Genomic DNA, 19,578 nt, shown 5'->3' on the forward strand with positions numbered 1-19,578 from the left:
CTAACCCTAACCCTAACCCTAACCCTAACCCTAACCCTAACCCTAACCCTAACCCTAACCCTAACCCTAACCCTAACCCTAACCCTAAAGAAATACAATATTAATAAAGATATTACTATTCTTCCTTTAGTATAGCTATAAAGTAGAGCTTCTATAGCTTAAGATAAGTAATAAAAGAGGACTATAAAAGCCTGCTAAACAGCTTTTAAATAAATAAAAAGTAGTAGAGATTGCGCTTAAGCTATAATAAGCTGTAGAGCTAGCCTAAGTAGAAATAGTAGTCGCCTAGTAAAAATAAGAGAGATAGGCGAATAAGACTTAGAAGGAAGCACAGCGCTACTAAGTAAGTAACAAAGTATAGCTAAAGCTTAATTAGTAATATAGTATAGAGCAAAGCTTAAAGAAGCTTAACTAGAAGAACACTAAGTATATAGTAGTAAAGGTAATTAATAGTTACTTAGTTAAACTAGATACGCTCCTAGGCCTATACCCTATCTTTTACATTAATTAGTTAAAACTTACTAGTAGCAACCTGCTCCTAAATTAGGTTTAGAATAATTATTAACTACAGCCGCTATAAGTAGAGGGAGAAAATAAATAGAAAGTAGAAGATATTATAGTAGAAGAAGTACGCCGCTGTAGAAGAAGGCGTAAGCTATATTATAAAGTAAAGTAGAAAGAGTTCTACTAAATAACGCTTAAACTAGCAGAGCTACTTAAGGACGCTAAGGTAGTAGATTATTAGGAAGCATTTATAGAGGCTAAATAGGATAGCAAGGGCTGCCTCCTAGAAGGGTTTTAGAGAGGTAATATAGTATTACTATAAGAAAGGGGGTATTATAACAGGCTAAACGCCCTTTAGACAGCTCCTTAATAGAATTTTAGTCTACTTATAAAACTTAGGTGCTACTTTAAGCACCTAGATTCTCTGTATATTATCTAAATATTACTTAGATAATAGCCGCAGGACCTAGAAGCTATCTCGTGCACCTAGACTATACTAGCCTAATTATTACTTAGGCAACTAGCTTATATATAGATAACTACGTAGCTAGGAGCTTAGTTCTCTATTAAATACAACTTCTTATATACCTCGCGATTGCTCTACAAAGCGCAGCTCTTTATAGGGAATAGGCCTATATCCTGCAAAAATCTTAATAATAAAAACAAAACTAGCATATTTGCTAATGCACAGTATATACTTAGAAGAATTAGGGCGACAATTGTATTAATCTACTACCTAGGCTATAAAGGCACGCCTAACGTTAACAGTTTTCTAACTACAGTTATTAATAACATTAGCGCGCAATAGAGGCTTTCCTAGCAAATTTACAACGTTAACTATCCTAATAATTAGATAGCGATTAGCGATTTTTAGTTTAAATAGGTAAAAGACTTCTTTATTAATTTTGTTACTAAGAATGCTAAGGACCTTTGCTAGGAAGCAATTGATCTTGTCTGCAAAACATAGACAAATAGTGTAGATACTAGTGTACAGGAAATTCTTAACGCTCTAACAAGCTTAGAGACCTAGATAAGTAAGATAACTATTAATATATCTTTATAGTTTTGATTGCATTAGACTATTATACAAGGAGTTAAGAATATACAATGCTAGCTATTGTTATATCTATATACCTTTATCCTATAACTAAATTATAATAAATAAAAGTTAATAAATATTGCAACTGCTCTGTTAAAAGGACTAAGACTTTAATTTCTTTTTTATACTTGTCTCTAGCACAAAGATATAGTTAATTATTTATATTTATATAGATCCTAAAGTTTCTCTAGCTATACCTAATTAACAATCTACTCTTATATAAACCTGTCTATCTAGTTGTAAAAATCTAAAACAGCTGTTATTAGAATAGTTAGCTATCTAAAGTTCTGCTATAGACTAGACTAAGTATTCCTAGGTATAGTAGTAACTAGGTTATATCTTACGTCCGCAACTTTTAGCAGGCGGAGGTTAGGATCTTATAGCACTTAAGCATCCGCTAATAGAAAGATAAAAGTACTCTAGTTGCAACGTTAAGTCCCCCTTATTAGCTAACCCCTACTCCCTTCTAGATATACATACTAGACGTCTTCTATTATTAATCTATCTAAAGTAGTAAGATCTAAACGCGTATTAAGTTAAAACTAATCCTATACTTTTGTAATAGCAGCAGGCTCTTTATCTACCTCCTTTAGTTTAGTAAGGCCTTTTCTTACGCTATTAGTAATATTTTTAAGCAGCTTTAACTACTATCTATTAGACCTAAGGCTATAATATATTCTATAAATCGTGTAGCTCTAATACACTAGGAACTGTTCTTAATCCTCTTCTAGTCCCGCGATCCTATCTTTAGGCTACTTGTAGAGGTAGTTAAGAAATTCTATAATAGTTTCTATAGCAGCGCAGAAAATAGAGATAGAGAGTAGCTTATATAAGTATATACGTATAAGTAAGTATTAAGTTGTAATTAGCTTTCTAGAAAGGCTAGATAAGCAAAGGCAAAAAGATTAAGAAAAGCGACTTTTCCTGTATATTAAGATAATAACGTAAGAGATACCTGTGCTGCTCTGCGCTAGCACTAAAATAATTCCCTACCCTACCTAAGAGGATGTGCGCGATCTAAGTAGGATCGCGCTTATTTTAGTAACAGGTGTATTATAATTATATCGCAAGTTATATATAGTATAGACATTTATTAAATTCTAATGCCTAAAACTACAATCTAGACAAACAGACTTATAAGAAGGCCCTTCGCTATAGTTAAGTAGGTTAGGCCGCAGTTAGATTCTTATAATTTGCGGCTAAAGGCGCAGGCGCAGGCGCAGCCGCGAAAGAGGCAGACTAAGGCTATGCTATGCAAGCTAGCGCGCAACTCGTTTTTACCTAATTAATATATTTAACGCAATCTGATATAAAGACTCTAAAGCTAAGGATTAGAATGTTGTACTACTGTTAGCTAACCTTTCTTTTTTTGCGACTTGTAGAGGTATTTATACCCTAGTAGTATCTGCTCGAAAGACAGGCGTACACAGAGCAATGCAGCATTATGGAGCTCAAGCGAGTTATGCATGTACCTAGCTACTAGTCGGGCGGCTTCCCCCTAGTGCGATGGTTTTGGTGGCGATCGTGTGGTATTCCTATCTATGCCTGATGCTAAGGTACATAGGATGACCGGGGCCGCGCCTTTGTAGGACTAGCCTGCTAAGGCTAGTTATGTGACACCTAGCAACTCTTACAGCACAAAGATCCTACATCAGCGTTGACGTGATGAGGCTATGCTTTTTGCGCGTCCTTGGTTCAATTCACAACTAGCATCCCTACACTATAGTGCAGTTGCTCTAGTTGCTAGTCGCCTGCTCTACACACAGCGTGCGTCACGATTCAATCTCACACCCGGCTTCTCTGGAAGCAGCCAGATCTCGAATGAGCTGTAGGCCTCCATCGCTATTTGCCGTTGCCTCCCTAACCACATGTTAGTTGTCAGTCATTATAGGTGTCCTCTAGTAAATGCATCCAAAGCACTAAGGATATACTCCTCTGTATTGAATAAGCACTTCGTACACCAGTACAATATAAGCAGTGCTAGTAGCGAAGGCATTAGTAGTGTTTGCGCGGGTATTAGTGTTGGGACTGTGATAGGTAACTCTTGTAAGTCCTGCCCCCACCCTTGGCACGACTTCTCATTACCTCGGTCTAATCTTCGGCTTCACTCTCCCGCTGCAATCATAATCACTGCCATGTCCACAATGCGATTATCGGCCGTCTCCACAACGCGATCATCCCAAATCAAGGTTAGATGGACGTCCTAGAAAATGTCTGCGCTCCTATCGGGAGGCTCTCGAATTGTCCTCAAAACTCTGTTCCCTTTGCACGCGCCTGGCGAGCGAATCGCGAAAGGAAACTATGCTCGTTAATAACGTCTTCTCTCCAAAGCGCATGCTTCGCTATGCATTAGGCTACCTCGCATGTTACACATTCGGTGCACAGGCGGACTGTACCACGCACCTGATTGTTGATACCGACATCTTCAGCGACGTAGAGTACGTCTTGATCGCCACAGTTTCCCTCGCGACGAAGTCAAAAGAATCTGCCATTTAACATATCTGCAATAGTGACGTCGCAGCCCTCCTTCTCGCCGCCACCCTTCCCAACGTCTCCCTCCTTGCCGTCAACGTGAACTATCCCTCCGCGTATTCCCCGCTTGCGGCTTCCGCCGTCCTGAACTTCTACGGCCACCCAAATACATCCATTGGCATGCGCCGCCCTTACGCCAATGAGAGCTTCTTCGACGATTGGGCGTACGAACTGGGCGAGTACACGTCGAAAGTGGCATATCATTTTTCGGGCGGGTCGTTGCCGTGGTTCAAGCCTGAAAGGTCATGGGAGCCCGTGGATCTATATCGCAAGAGCCTGGCGGAGAGTGCGGACTCGAGCGTAACGATCGCTTCTATTGGCTTCTTTGACAACCTCTCCGGGCTGCTGAACTCGACTGGTGATGCGTACTCCTTGCTTTCTGGACCTGAACTCATAGCCAAGAAGGTCAGGAAGCTGGCTGTCATGGGCGGCGGTTATCCCTCTGGTCACGAATACAACTTCTGGGGAGATAATCCGCTCACCACGGCACATGTAGTGAATAATTGGCCCCGTACTGTACCTGTCACGTTCTTGGGCACTGAGGTTGGGGATAACGTCCTGAGTGGGGCCAAATTGACAACCGAGGGGACCAAGGGCGATTTGGTGACGGCGGCATACGGATGGTACGTGGGATACAATACCACGCGAATGTCTTGGGATCCATTGACTGTTATGTATGCGGTCACGGGATTGGGGTCGTTGTTCGAGTACGGGAACACTGCTGGATACAACCACGTTTTTCCGAACGGGTCGAATGTGTGGGTTGTTGACGAAGGTGTCACGAATCAGCATTACCTGCAGTTAGCTATAGATAATGTGACAGTGGCAGATAAGCTTGACGGCTTGTATTTGGACGCGGTGCGGCGGTTCAGTAAAGAGATTTGAGGGTTCTTAGATGCTAAGAAAGTAGACTTCGCAACAAGACCTGTCGAACGTGTTGTCCAATCTTTACGCAGAGCGAGGTCGCGAAGGAGTTCGCGAACGCTCAATATCCGGGGTTTCTCACCCGTAGTCCACTCCATACACCTGCTGTTGAACTCATCAGACACGCCCAACAAGGACACTGTGCAAAGGTGACACCGAATCGTTGAGCGTTCGGGCCGGGGCACAATTTGAATCAGCCGTAGTTGCTGTTCTTCGAGTGGATATTAAAGCCGGGTGCAACTTGCGTGACAACGTGTTGTCCTTCTGAACATACACATTACTCTCTTGTGCGGCTGAGCACCTTTGGGCTGATTTCAAGGGTTGGGTCTGAAAGGTGTTGCGCTGAGCAGAGTTGAGTGAGGGCAAACCAAGGAAGGCTAGGATGACCCGCTACTTGCCTGCAGGCCCCCCACTTATATCTCTAGAGAGCTAGACTGCCACAAAGTCAAGCTGTAGTATTGTTGCTCACTTCTACTGACTAACGTCGCGCCCTTCTCTGAAGTCAAAGTTGACTGTACCCCCTGTAACGTGTGTTCCTGGTACTACATAGCGACCCGATATAGGTCCGTAAAATACAGGTCCATTGTAGGCATGTGTAACGTGGCCATGGCTTTGCGACATATCGTTATGAGATGGAGAAGAATGCGCATCACTAGAAGCTCTGTGGATCTCCCTTTGCAACCGGGCAAACGCCTTCCTCCGACCTTCTCCATATATGAGCGGCATATGCACGTCGAAGATGCCCAGCAGTGAGTACGCTGCATCCTCTTCGCGCTTTGTCTTGCGTTGCCCTATCCAAGACATGCGTTCGTCAACGCTGAGTTGATCTAGACGGCGGCTTCCCTGGAGAGCCTCAACGCTGATCCCAGTAACACTGTGAAGTTCCTGCACCAGCGAGTATTTGTTGCCGAGCCGCTCGCCCTCAGCCGAAAAGAACTCAACTGACACTGGGGCGACTAGCTCCTGAAGCGTCCAGCCTCGTGTGAACCATTTGCTCTGCTGGAACGCAAGGTTCCAGTGTTGTTGGGCAGGCGTGCTGCTGGTGAGGCTACTGTTGAGGCTGCTGGTCGGAACGTCGGATAAGTACACGTAGCATCGGGTAGCGTCGCGATACCAGGCAAACATGGAGTTAATAGCCTCAGTCAGCTCTGCGCTGCTCGACTTATCGATGCAGCAAGTGTCGACCCAAAAGTAGCAGAGGCCGTCCTTAGCAGCCTGGTCTGCGCAGAATTGAAGTTTCCGGTAGCCGGTCTTGGTCGTGCCTGCATCTTGCTCTAGATCTGCAAAGGTGACCTCTTCCTGGTCTGGGCCCCAGGTGTGAGATAAGATGGCATAATCTGGGATGGTATCACCCACAAACTCCGTTAGGCTGTAGTTACCGCCGTCCTTGCGCTGCAGAAGACGCATGGTGCGTGGGCGACGTCAGAAGTTCAGCTCCAGACGATGCGTTCCCTTGATCAGAGGGGAAGAAACGACGATATGAGGCGTTGACAAGCACGAAGATGCTCATGAATGGCAGGATTTGAAGCGCCCAAGGCTGAGGCTGAGGCGCCCTTGGCATCCTACCAGCATGAGCAGCTGCAGGCCTTCTCTGCGATCTGTATCACATTCACCCCAATTCTACAAGATCACAAAGTTTCACGCAACCACCGTCTTGCGCCAGCCATGGCCAGCACGTTTCATGGAGCTATCGGCGCTCACGTCGCCATTCCCGCTCCACACTGCGGGCCTGGTGGGACGATGAACTTCAACTTTGGGCCTGGCCGAGCCGATGGTACCCTACCTTGGGATCGCGTCGCCATACTACCACCAGGCTAACACTCGTCAGGGCAAAAGCAGAAACCTGAACCTTTCTCAACGGTGCCGTTTGCACCGGACCCTGACCTTGTCGACCGGCCTGCGATCGCCGCCTGGGTGCGCGACAAGTGCGCGGGACCGGGCGCGCGGGCAGCGCTGGTGGGTCTCGGCGGCGTAGGGTACGTCGACGTCGCTGTACCGACTACACGCACGCTACAACACGACTAACAGACGACAGCAAGTCGCAGCTCGCCCTCCAGTACGCCCACAGCATTCGCGATGTCGCGCCACAGACGTTTGTGTTCTGGGTGCACGCCAGCACCCGGGCCCGGTTCGAGGAAGCGTACAAAGGCATCGCCACCCGGCTGGAGCTGCCGGGGAGGGACGATCCGAAGGCGAACGTGTTGCGGCTGGTGCACGACTGGCTGCGCGACGAGGCGAACGGACGGTGGGTGATGGTCGTCGACAACGTGGACGATGTAGAGACCTTCTTCCCGTCGCGGAAGCGCCAACGCCAGGGAGACGAGGGCGATGCTTGCGCCCAGATACCGCTGGCCACCTTCCTTCCGCAGAGCCGCAACGGGGCGATACTAGTCACGTCACGGAGTCAGGACGCAGCCGCCAGGCTAGTGGGAGGCTACAACAGGACTAAGGGAGTGCTTGCGATGGACGAAGGTGAAGGCCTGCAACTGCTTCGCAACAAGCTGCAGCACCCGCCAGTCGAAGAGAGCGCTGTAGACCTGCTGCGCGCGCTCGACTACATACCTCTCGCCGTCGTCCAGGCGGCCGCGTACATCAACCGACGCGGGCGCATGACAGTCGCTGGCTATCTAGCTGAGTTTCAGAAGGACAGCAAAAAGCGCGAGAGACTGCTCAAATGGGACGCGGGCGAGCTGCGCCGTGACGAGAGCGCGTCCAACTCGGTGGTGACAACGTGGCAGATGTCGTTTGAGCAGATCCAGCGGGAGCGGCAGTCAGCAGCCGATCTGCTGTCACTTATGAGCTTCTTCAACCCGCAGGGCATACCTGAATCCGCGTTGAGGAGACACAGCAGAGAGGCCACGAGGGGAGCGGGGTCGGAGGATCAAGAAGACCTGGACAGCGCGCTTGACGACGATCTGGCTACCCTGCGAGCATACTCATTGGTGTCGATGACAGCAGATAGTGACGTTTTCGAGATGCACGCTCTGGTGCAGTTCTGTACACGAGTCTGGTTATCGTCGTCTAGCGATGCTGAACAGTGGGAGAGGCGGTTCGTAGAGCTAATGGCGCAAGAGCTGCCTAACGGGGACTATGAGAATTGGGCCAAGTGCCAGCAGCTGCTTCCGCACGTCGAACCGCTCTTTAGCACTCAGCCAGCCAGCGAAGAAGCGTTGAAGGCATGGGCGCAGGTGCTTTACAACGTAGCATGGTATCTTAGTGCGATAGGAAGCTATAGTGTAGCGCATCAGTTAGCAGCAAAGGCAGTTGCCGCCAACGAGAAAGCATTAGGGCAAGAGAACCAGCTGACACTGAACAGCCTAAATACACTAGCGATTGTGCTGCACTTTCAGGGCAAGTACGAGGAGGCAGAAACGCTTCACCGGCGGGTGCTAGAAGTAGAAGAGACGCATCTAGGTGACAACCACCCCGACACGTTGATAAGCATGAACAACCTAGCAATAGATCTCCATTGCCAGGGCAGGTACGAAGAGGCAGAGACGCTTAATCGGCGAGCCCTAGAAGGGAAGGAGAAGAAGCTAGGCCAGGATCACCCCAACACGCTGAATAGCGTGAGTAACCTGGCATTAGTCCTCCAGGATCAGGGCAGATACGAAGAGGCAGAGATGCTGTACCAGCGAGTGATAGAAGGGTCAGAGAAGAAGCTAGGCCAGGATCACCCCGACACGCTGACATCTGTCTACAACCTCGCTATTCTCTTGGGCAAACTGCGCCGGTACCCAGAAGCGGCCGAGCTTTACCAACGAGCGTGCGATGGGTCCACTAAACAGCTTGGTTCTCAGCATCCATCTACTATCGTGTTTCGCGACAGCTTTGCAGCTATGCAGCAAGAGGCAATTGGAGCTGAATTAGCGCAAGGCGAAGGGCGGAATCGTGGAACAGTCGACGAACGCTCGACGCCTAGGAGTCCCCATTCTTAGTCCGCTCTATTCACTTGCTGTTAAAGTTCTCGCACACGCCAGATAAGAATATGTAGGCGATATCAGATCGTTATGCCTTTGGAATAGGGTACTCCTATCACTTGGGCCTCAAGCAATTCCAGCTGCAAGCCAACGTTGGAAATTGTCAGCGTTAGGTCTGGGAAGCTAGACTAAGAGCTGTATATACTTCACGTGTAATTCATATCAGAGTAGAAGTAAACGATATAACTTTGCTCTTGCTGTCCAAGTGACGAAATCTGCATAGAAGGATGAGTAGTGCACGTAAGAGGCATGTGTGTTATCACGAAAAAAAGGAGCTGACCACCGAGCTGTAGTGAAGATGATCTATGTGCAAGTGGTCTCTTAGACCTCCACACCTCGCACGACTCCCTCTTTAGCTAGTTTCTCTAGGTAGAACTCTGTTGCTGCGTTAACATCCTCTCTGAGACGTCTCCTATTGTTTAGAACCGTCTCTACATAGTCGATCGTAAGCTTAATCTCTTTGGCTACCCTACCAGCTGTCGTTGCCTCTTTTGTTGCGACGCTGATAGCGCTAAGCAGGGCTGTGTGTGCGCATTAGTTCAGATAATACTGTCACTTTACAGGTAGCCTTTGATGTTTCTAGTCTCTCGTCCATTCAAACGAAACTTATTATCCTCGTCACTCGAATCAGCGGAGAAGCGAAGCTTTCTCTCGTCCTCAATCGTTATTCGAGGCTGCAAAACCTTACCTGCTTAGCCTGCACTGCCGATAAGGCCCGCAATAACGAGATTGCCTCCAGAATTATTAACTGTGTATCGTCCATCTTAGTCTGCTTCTAGTTTCCTAAAGAGTGCTTTCTATATGTCTCGACGCGTATCAAGATTAGCGCGAGAATATAGGATTGCTAAGTGTATACGCGATACGTCCGCTTCGTCGAACATGCCGATTACATTCGTTGTCTGTGTATTATTTTAGCTCTCTCGTTCAATCTTTACAACGTTTGCTATGCCTAATATAGATAGCAGACCAGAAAAGTACTCCAGTGTACTCAGGAACGCTATCTTGCTCAGCAACCAATCCTGCGCAGCAACGAAGGGCAGCTGACATACCTGAGACTAAAGCATTATAGACGAAAGTTCCAGCTTTCCTCTGCTAGAGGTACACTTCAGCTTCGCCCAATAGTACGATTAACCCCACATATACGCTAGATCAAGATAGTAGGCAATTCGCTTCTAGATCTAGACCTCTTCAGTTCCAGGTCAGGAGTGATGATGGAGAGAAGAGGTCGACTAGTCTTTCTTGCGATACATTCAGCCGTGAACGTCTTGCCAGTTCCGGGTGCTCCTATATCGCGTGTCAGCCAAAGTGTTGTGCAACGAGACTGAACACGTGTTGTTAGCGCCTACCATGGAGTAGAACCACCCTGCCTCGGCCTTTTCCCCCAACGAAGTCGGCGTTCCATCCTGTGACCCATAATTCGACAATTGTTCCTCGAAGAGGCTGGTCTGCTGCCGCAAGCAGCAACGTCTTGTAGTAATCAATTATGATTAGCTCCGCCATAGGATCGTCCTCCTCTGACGCCAGAACGACACAGGTCATATTGAAGATGCCTATTGCTCATCAGCATATCGCGACTGTGCCGGAAGGACTATTCAACCTTACCCCACCGCCTTTTATTGTCAAGAGCAAAGACCAGCACGCGACTGGGTAGTTGGTGGTACTAGATATCGTCCAGCTGACATGAAGAAGTACACACCATGTCATTGAACATCGAACACAGAGGTTCTCCACAAGTGTTGACAGGCTCCTTGCCTGACGTCTTGAGAGATGTCAACAAGCTCTCTTTTGTTGATTCCAGATACTGTTCGTGATCAACGATGATCCCTTCTTCGTACTACACAAGTTAAGCGTGCTATCAAGTAGGCCAGAGATGGCAAGCCACTTACATGGAATGAGACGCCGTCATACTAGATTTCTTCGGCGGGGTACTCAGTGGATCAGAGATGATCGAAGTCATACGAGGGATGATGCCTCGTTGGTAGGCCTGCTTTTCACCTTCCTTTTGTTATACCAATAGCTATGCTCTTCGCACATCATTGATCATAGCGTCCACGGTCGATGAGGGTCGATCTGACGTTATTGGGATCATCTACAACTTGTATCGGTACAACAGGTAATTCTGAGATCGCTCTCATTCCTTTATATCTCTTGATGAAAAAGGGGTGCCTTTGTATGGTTGACTGGCCGTCGCTGTAGCTGAGATTCTACAACGACCACTCCTACTTGTCCGCAGAGGTCGCTCTATTAGAGCTCGAAGACGCCTTACCCTTACGCAAATAGTTCATTCGCTCTACAACATACCCTGGAAATTGTCCTCGTTCTTTGGGATCGTCATGCCTAAGCACAATCGTGCTAGGTCGGTAGAGGAGCCACAAGTAGTCGAACCTTGCACACTTCTGCGCATGCGTCTCAACCTCGGATTGAAACGATTCTGAAATAGAACGCCCGAACTGGGGGTGCATTCAGGAAAACCCATAGATGTTCACCAATCGCTCTGATGCATTGCACATTGCTCTGCCAGCTAGTTTGGGAGTCAATAGATGATATTGACGGATTTTCACCCTCACATGCGGCCAGAACCCGCTGTAAATCGTCACAGATGTGGAATACAATTGAGTACGGATGACCGAGAACGACTTCTTTTCCCCAGAGATCTTGCGCTGAGTAGTAAGGTGCTATGTTCGTAAACATGACAAGCAATTCTGGCGACAAACTTCTGATGGCGGGACGGGCCGTCCCGTTCACTCTATAATCGCGAACGAGCTTGGATACGTCGGAATCCCTGACGCCTTCGCATCCAAAGTTTTTACGGTTTTGATTGAGTCGTTGGGTCAGCGCTGTCCCCCACACCTGAGTTTTGACATCGATCGTAGCTAATTGTCGCCGTTCTACAAAGTTTTGTTCAAGCCCATCAAATGCTTCCCAGGCGTACCTCGCGATTCGTCTGACGGTGGAGTGGTTTCGATACCGCTGTGGTGAAGAGCGCTTTCAAGAAGAATGACATCAAAGAGAAGAAGTAGCCACCGGAATGATACGCCGTTGTTCCAGCGATTCGATATTCGCTCTGCAATCGATTTTGATCGAATCCATGAACTACATAATGCGCATAGTCCAAGCCAAGCAACTAAGATGACGCTTTACCATTTCCTGCCTAGCCTCGCCAAATCTCCAGATTTTGTTGGTCGAACGACGTGTCACTATGCATACACTTTACTTTACACCATGCCGCATCCCTCCGGTAGCCGACAAACAACTTCGCCATGGACGATCCAACCAGTCCCACCTCAGGCAGTCAACGAAATTATCAAGTTCATCAACGAAGGTCGCAAGGTCATGTTTTCCGGTCGTTCGTTACCACCAGACACTACATCCCTATTCAGTGACGGTAGCTGCTTTCTCGAAGCGCGGGACGGCAAGGATTTGATAGCCGTTATAGGCTACGTACGCTACGACAACCGGCATCCTCAACTCGACTACCACGCCGTGCGGACACTCGAAGTCGTGCGATTGTTCGTGCAGCCCCAGTATCGGCGCTGTGGACTCGCGGCTGAATTGTTCCTGAAACTCTATGAGAGAGCTGTCGAGGAGGATGTCGAATGTCTTTATCTGCATTCGCATCCGTTTTTGGACGGTGCGATTAGGTTTTGGCAGAAGCGAGGATTTGAGATTGTTCTTGTGGATGATGATCCGAAGTGGCAGACTACGCATATGGAGATGGCGCTGAAAAGGAGGGAGTGAATAGAGGGGCACTAAGCGGGTTTGTGGCATGAGATGGGAGACTGGAGGACGATCGACCTAGAACCGTGGGCGATGCTTGGCCACGAAGGACTTCGCAAAAGCTGGCTTAATATATCGCGCATAGTTGCAGGCAATGATCGCTCAAATGATTCATCGAGTCATTATCCATAGATATTACTAATCAATACAATTTAGATACAAGAATCGAGAATGATACTAATAGGCTAGAGTCGGGCTGACACTACAGCGGTTTTTGCGACCTCTGAAACTATCTGAAGTAACACACGCTAACTTCATAGAATCAGCACCCCGAAAACCTCTGGTTGCAGTCCGTGTCAGGTGCATACAAGGCACACGTATCTTGCTGTGAGCATTTCCCACCATTATCCGCCGCTAGCATCACTTTCTCATGTGAAGCTATGATGAATGTGCCTTGGTAAGAATGCCAGTCACTTTTACGTGACTCTCGGGGAAGCTCAATTGAATTACTGCTGCTCTAGCAGCTTACACCCTAGTATAACCTACACTCACATAGACGCGAAATCAGCCCAGTAAGTCCTGGGGCACTAAGCTGTTCGTCGTGTGCGCTTCAGCTGCCGTAAATCCCTCAGGCGTTGCGTACTCAGGCGGCGGCTGTTCCCAAACCTGATCATAACTCGGGGGTATCATCGGCACCGGCTCGTCTTGATCACCTCGGTCATGCTGCCCAGTCACTGTCCGAGACGTGGTTAAAGGACAAACAATGGTGTACGCCATCTCATCCATCTTCCTGTTTACCAGATTACCCGATGCTTCATCAAACACGTCTTCTCCGATGCGCAGCCAAATGTGCAGTCCACACTCAAGATAGACTGCGAACCTCCACTGTAGCTCATTCAGGTCACTATTGGATTCGTCAAGGATGGCATGTAAAATGTGTCCGCCTGCTACTGAAAGTGCAGTGCTGGCGTCAAGGGAGAGATCTTTTGGTCCCGAGACAGTGAGTGGGACCGAAAATCCGGAGCCATCGGAATGCATGCTAACAGGCGTATTTCCACGCCGCGTGAATGGGTATCTGAGCTTCAATTTCTCTCTCCCGGTTGCGAGTTTGCGCCTCTTCAGGATGCGTTGCGCGCTGGACATGGGCAGGTGACCGGTCGTATCTGGGCAGCCGGTGACAATCACAGCGGTCTCCTCCAGTACCCAGCGGATTTCGCGGGGCACGAGCCAACGCGTTTCAGTGAAGCGCATAGAATTTGTGATGGGCAAACTGAGGCCATAGAGCTGCAATGTCGTTGAGATTGTGGTATTCTTGGAGCTGAAGGTGGGGGGATCGAAGTTGGCGCGCACAGCGAAGGATGTGTCTGGGAAATACACTGTTCGTGATGGTTCCAGCCGTATTGGCTCAACAGTTTCGCGGACGATGCGTAGATCCTGGCTTGTCTGCAAGACCTTCCTATCCGGGAGAATGCAAGTTGCAAAGATAGCATAGGAGATGTTGACGGATGGAAGCATTGCCGTCGCAGGAAGGTATGACGGAATGTGCAGACTGAACTCGCACTTCGCTGTCTTTGATCCAGAGCTCTCTTGCGGTGGACCAACGGAACAAACACACAACTTCTCAGCAGTCTCGTAGTCGAATTGCTCCCGTTTCTGCTCTTTCTGCGATCCTATGAGGCCAAGCTCGCCCATCAGCGTCCTTGAGGCACTATCAGGTTTCATCTTTTTGCCCTTCTCCAATCGTCCAACTCTTGCGAGCGCAATTTGAAAATCGCATTGTGTTGGCACATTGCTGAATGACAGCGATCCGTGAAGGAGGGAATCTGATGCGCCGTCCGCGAAGACGACGATTGTGTATTCTACCGGAACTTGTAGCGCAAGTTTCGGTTTGCCCATAACGTTGATCTGAAACTGGGGTTGGTCTATCGCCCAGAAGTGACATGGGCTCGCACATCTGGGGAAAAGGATTGATCTCGCATGCGAGATTCAATCTTTCCTCGACTCAACAAGCGAGAACGTGAGTGCTGCATATGCCTCGGGCGCCTTCCGGGCCGCTTCCGCAAGAGGCAGCCAAGACTCACTGACTATGCTCCTTAGGACTAGCGTCAGCCATCCTAATCAGATGCGCACCTTCCATCGCTCGACGAGGCGCGCTATCTAACTTGTCTATTGAGTAGTTGACTCTCAAGTTGCGGCGGGCTGCTTACTAATGCTTAAGGTTGATAGTCCAAACAACGTCTAGGTAAGTTCCGGATTGCAGCCCAGAAGGTTGACGCCATACATCAAGGTACGGGTCATGTAGTGGATATCCTGAACGCGGAGCGAGATACTGGGGTGACTAAGTCCTCACTTGTGAAGGGAAAAATCCACGGTCAAATACTATACGAAGCTAGCACTACCGTACATAGTGAGTTGTAAACACCAAGGCTACATTCAGTGGGTTCGTTCCACTTCCCTAGTGCTTCTTCGCATCCTTTTCTCTCCTCTTTTCTTCAATTAGCGCATTGAGCCTGGAGAACGATGTGAATCCTTCAATAAAACACGTTCCCACCCATTTCCACCATACAGCGTCCATGAACGTGCATCCGTGTTTAGCCAGTTTCCTCGCCATGATGACTACTTCGACAGCGTGGATGGGTAACATACACACGAAGACAATCCAGCCAATTCGAGCAACAAAGCTTGCGAAGCCTGGCACGAGATATAACATGTTATCATAGAGGAGAGAGCCAGGCTGCCAGTTCGCCTGCCGCGGTAGTAAAACCATGGCCAACACACACTGCGTAAAGTTCCACAGATGCGCAGGGTGTGTGTATGCTGGGACAAATTTCGTGATAGGTATGTCGCTTCGTCCCAGTGTCTGGAGAGCATCCTTGTCCAGCTGTACAAGTCGCTCGCGGGCCTCGCGCATAGCCTTCATGGGTGGATCGAAGGCGATGACGGCTTGTTGACCGCCACAGCTGAAGACCATTTGATTTAAATCAATATCGACCATCTGCGCTGAGCGGCTGTGGAACATGGATTTGGAAGCGTAGGCCTCGACGTATCGGCGAATCTGCGGTCAATATCAGGATCGAAATTCGGACTTGACATCAGTGTTACCTGGGTGTGAGTGGCGCATACGGAGTCGTGATGGTCTGCATTCATGTGCTTTATGATTCGCTGCTTGGCGGCCACATCTGCGGCTGCGGAGTCTGGGGTAGTCATGTTGGCGATTTTGACGGTCTGATCAAGTGCGCTCGAAGTTCAGTCACTTGTTCGCTAACCGAAGTGTTGGAGGTGCTATAGACGCAAACGCCATACGGTGACTGCGAGATCGGCGCTTGTCGGCCCGGCGGTCGTCGGGGAAGAACTGGCGCGCCCCGCGATTGCGTCTTCCCAACGATGGTTAGCACAACGCTCATGATATTGAATCCATCGTGGGGTTCTCTTGAGGTTGCGCTACCTGAGGACTATTGTGCGCGCTACGAAGGCGCATTGGAAGTCTCACGCCAACACTAAGCGACCATTCCCGCACTCCATGGGTCAACGTTCCGCCTGGCCTACCGTTGGGCCACGGATCTTGTCAGCTCCATGTTCCGAGCTACGAGATGTCCCAAAGCGTTGATGTCAAGCGCGTTTGGCTGACGCGTTGCTCAATCCATCGCTTCTATGCTTGGTGAGCGCGCCAATGACGAGCAAGCAAGGCAGAGGCAAAAGAGCTTGCAACGCATCGGGCTGGACGCGACAGCCAGACCGGCGCAAGCACGAATTCAGGCCTAAAAGAATCCGGTTGGCAGCGCGCAGGGATGGGGTCAAGTTTTGGGACGACTCGTGGTGGGGTGGATGTGGGTGCCACATGGTGCGTCAGACTGCATGACGGGTGGCTCGAGCTGGCAGGGGTAGCAGGTACCTTGAAGCTCCAAACCGGTTCCTGTTCCCAAGCCGCTTTTCTCTTATTAACAAATTGCGCCGTGGCCCTAGGCTTCTAACAATTTCCGAAGCACATTCAATTCGGCACATACACACGCCAGTACTCTAACTTGCACTCCATTCCTCCACCCCAAGAACCCACACAGCAAGCAACAATGGCGGACACAGTCGAGGAGAGCAAGCAGTCTATCTCGGGAGAGGGAAACGCAGATGCCAACGCCTCGATAGGCGCAAAGGGCAGCGCGGAATCATCGAGTAAGAAAACCGAAAGGAAGACGCCGAAGAAGCTGGGCGGAAAGAAGCCTCAACAGCAGCCCACTCCTGACGCCACTCCTGCCCCCGAAAGCGATGGCGAAGGGAAAGCTGAGAACGAGGACGCAGAATCCAAGAAGCAAACCAACGGCGGCGACGCCGACAACGAATCCGACGCGGAACCCCAACAAGAGAAGAGCAAGTCGCAATCGAGACGCCGCCAGTCGCGTGGCCGTGGCCGACGAGGCGCAGACTCCGGTGCCGAATCTGATGCGCGATCCGATGTCTCGCAGTCTGGAGGCCGTCGCAACCGCCAGCGCCAAAAGAAGGGCGGCAAGGGCGGAGGTCCCCTAGACGACATCACCGAGAACGTGCCTGGAGCCGACGCCCTCAGTGGAGCCGGCGACATGGTCCAAAACACTGCTGGTAACGCCGTCAACTCGGTCGGTAACACTGCTGGAAAGGCCCTTGGTGGTCTCACTGGCGGCGGCGGCGGTGAAGAGGAGGGCGGAAAGGACGGAGGTGAACAGCTGAGACTGCGATTGGAGCTCAACCTCGACATTGAGATTCAGTTGAAGGCCAAGATTCACGGTGATCTTACGCTTGGATTGCTGTAAGTTGATTCTTCTAGTTATCCGTACGTTTGGAGCGCAATGCTAACTCGTTGATAGTAACTAGATATCGCACGAGGACGAATGCACGAAACGCATCGAATGTTATAATGGGATATCACCGTCGGCGTTTGCTTTGGAGTTTTGCATGTAATGTCATGACATGTATTGTAGTGCATACAACACAACAAATAACTTGCATCAACACAGTGTTCAACCCGTCGTGCTTGTTTTGATCGTGAAAGTCCCACACGATGCGCGTTGGTGCTCATTGCAATGTCGCATTCTTGGTATGACGTTTACCGAGCACTACTCCTGGTTATATCAGGACCAGGTTGTGTAATAATAGCTCTAAAGGGCCGAGAACATTGTAACGTCAAGTGCTATCGCAAGATGTACGGACTTGAAAACATCAACTACTGTGCTCTAGAAATCTCATGAGCCGAGTATTGCACAGCTACCTCGAGCTAGATCGCGTGAGCGGGCGAGAGCAGCCCCGCGATAAGCGACTAACGGTCAGCCTAGCCGCTCTTGCAGCCAGGAAACCGGCTACACTTTCGCCATGTTCGCGCGCGTCGTCAGCTTGTCTTGAAATGTCGGTCGAGTTGCAGTGCCAGCGCGCTTCACATTTTTCCTATACGTCATACAGCGGCTGTCAACCCGATATGGATGTCCGTCGCTCTATGTGGGTCTGACGTCAGTCATCAGCGATGCTGCGCGATCCGAAACGGTGAGACGGGTGGGCGGAACAGGGGTACGAGCTTGTAATGGCGGCTGCTGGCGTCCTTGCTTTTGGAGCTACAGAAGAACCCAGGCCGTTGCGAGTAATCTTGTTTTCGGAGTGGAGTCTGCAGGTGCTAGGTCGTGGCGTGCGTGGGTGTGTGGTAACCTCCGCCCTCTCTTGCTTGACCTTGGCTTGACTTCACATCTTGCTCGTTGTTGCTTTCGTACACCTCAGCTCAGCGCAATTCCCCTCTCTTCTCCAACAACAACACTCTTGAGCCGGATTTGCCTCCCACCACAACCCGAAGCCTTGCATGATAGCAAGGATACCCGACGACATGGCAGACAAAGACGGCTCCGACTATGAGAACCAGCCGCACGAGCGGTCGACGATGCAGCAGGAGAAGGCTGTGAACGTGTCGAAGAAGAACAAGCGCGAAGCCGGCCTCCAATCCGCGCGATCGCGGTCCTCATCGCGCCGCGCCCGCCGCCAACGCATCGAAGAAGACAAGAAGAATGGAAAGTACATGCACACGGCCTCTCTCGAGGCCCTCGAAGAAGCCGACGCAAACGGCGATCTCCAAAAGATGGGCATGTTCGAGCGTATCGGCCCGGACAGCACATCCATGGACGGTCCCGTCACATATGCGCGCGCAATGCGAGGCGAGATCCCACTGCGCAGCACCCACCCCGACGAGCCGTACCGCATGGAGCCACAACAAAAGGGCAGCGAGTTGAAAGACCAGGATGGATTGAAGTTGACGCTGGAGGCGAATTTGGAAATTGAGATTGAACTCAAAGCGAGTATTCGTGGTGATTTGACGTTGAGCTTGTAGTAAGTACACACCCGCCCTTCGCCCCTTTCGCTTACATCGAGCCAAAATGACTGTAACGTGCGAGCGAAAGCGACGAAGGTGTCTTTGAAGAAAAGAGATGAGCATGGACGAGTGCTAATTGGCATCACGCAGCCAATAACACAATTGTCGTTATCCTGTTCCTTGTTCGAAAAGGCATCTTCCGTTCGCTCGCTCTCGCTTCTCTCGCGCCGTGCAGTCTAGGCTCCGCATTCCCTCCGTCCCACACACTCTTCTCTTCATTTTCCATGTCTTTCCTTGCGCCAGCGTCCTGGCGGGTACACGTAGTAACTGAACTTAACAGCGAATAGTGCTTGATCCATGTCGCATTCCTCCTTCCACGACGTTACGAACCCACCCCGACCCGGCACCTACCGCGACATCGGGAAGCGTATGTGGAGGATACTATTGGAGCGTTCCGGAGTTCTTTTTGGCTGGGTTTGCGTGGGATTGAATAGCATATGAGAGAT

General features: G+C 49.6%; 8 protein-coding genes across 8 annotated transcripts; 5 read left to right on the forward strand and 3 right to left on the reverse strand.

Annotated features, from left to right (window-relative positions):
• Window positions 1-3,904: 3,904 nt before the first annotated feature.
• Window positions 3,905-5,020, forward strand: GT037_005458 (uncharacterized protein; the record flags this gene model as incomplete). The annotated part of the gene is made up of 2 exons (XM_038930505.1): window positions 3,905-4,041; window positions 4,114-5,020. The coding sequence occupies 2 exons, from the start codon at window positions 3,905-3,907 to the stop codon at window positions 5,018-5,020; spliced, it is 1,044 nt and encodes a 347-aa protein (XP_038786194.1).
• Window positions 5,021-5,530: 510 nt separating this feature from the next.
• On the reverse strand, window positions 5,531-6,466 carry GT037_005459 (uncharacterized protein; the record flags this gene model as incomplete). Its single annotated transcript, XM_038930506.1, has 1 exon — window positions 5,531-6,466. One exon carries the CDS (start codon window positions 6,464-6,466, stop codon window positions 5,531-5,533), a length of 936 nt encoding a protein of 311 aa, XP_038786195.1.
• A 105-nt stretch (window positions 6,467-6,571) lies between these two features.
• Window positions 6,572-8,997, forward strand: GT037_005460 (uncharacterized protein; the record flags this gene model as incomplete). Its single annotated transcript, XM_038930507.1, has 3 exons — window positions 6,572-6,833; window positions 6,888-7,035; window positions 7,095-8,997. 3 exons carry the CDS (start codon window positions 6,572-6,574, stop codon window positions 8,995-8,997), a joined length of 2,313 nt encoding a protein of 770 aa, XP_038786196.1.
• A 363-nt stretch (window positions 8,998-9,360) lies between these two features.
• Window positions 9,361-10,587, reverse strand: GT037_005461 (uncharacterized protein; the record flags this gene model as incomplete). Its single annotated transcript, XM_038930508.1, has 2 exons — window positions 9,361-9,560; window positions 10,386-10,587. Coding segments are annotated over 2 exons (402 nt in total), but the record flags the coding sequence as incomplete, so codon positions are not given.
• Window positions 10,588-12,261: 1,674 nt separating this feature from the next.
• GT037_005462 (n-acetyltransferase) lies at window positions 12,262-12,777 on the forward strand (the record flags this gene model as incomplete). Its single annotated transcript, XM_038930509.1, has 1 exon — window positions 12,262-12,777. One exon carries the CDS (start codon window positions 12,262-12,264, stop codon window positions 12,775-12,777), a length of 516 nt encoding a protein of 171 aa, XP_038786198.1.
• A 543-nt stretch (window positions 12,778-13,320) lies between these two features.
• GT037_005463 (uncharacterized protein) lies at window positions 13,321-15,963 on the reverse strand (the record flags this gene model as incomplete). Its single annotated transcript, XM_038930510.1, has 3 exons — window positions 13,321-14,678; window positions 15,403-15,811; window positions 15,880-15,963. 3 exons carry the CDS (start codon window positions 15,961-15,963, stop codon window positions 13,321-13,323), a joined length of 1,851 nt encoding a protein of 616 aa, XP_038786199.1.
• Window positions 15,964-16,823: 860 nt separating this feature from the next.
• GT037_005464 (uncharacterized protein) lies at window positions 16,824-17,598 on the forward strand (the record flags this gene model as incomplete). Its single annotated transcript, XM_038930511.1, has 2 exons — window positions 16,824-17,533; window positions 17,592-17,598. The coding sequence occupies 2 exons, from the start codon at window positions 16,824-16,826 to the stop codon at window positions 17,596-17,598; spliced, it is 717 nt and encodes a 238-aa protein (XP_038786200.1).
• Window positions 17,599-18,592: 994 nt separating this feature from the next.
• On the forward strand, window positions 18,593-19,090 carry GT037_005465 (uncharacterized protein; the record flags this gene model as incomplete). Its single annotated transcript, XM_038930512.1, has 1 exon — window positions 18,593-19,090. One exon carries the CDS (start codon window positions 18,593-18,595, stop codon window positions 19,088-19,090), a length of 498 nt encoding a protein of 165 aa, XP_038786201.1.
• Window positions 19,091-19,578: the final 488 nt, after the last annotated feature.

This window comes from Alternaria burnsii, assembly GCF_013036055.1.
Source record: "Alternaria burnsii strain CBS107.38 chromosome Unknown 732, whole genome shotgun sequence".
NCBI classification, from domain to species: domain Eukaryota; kingdom Fungi; phylum Ascomycota; class Dothideomycetes; order Pleosporales; family Pleosporaceae; genus Alternaria; species Alternaria burnsii.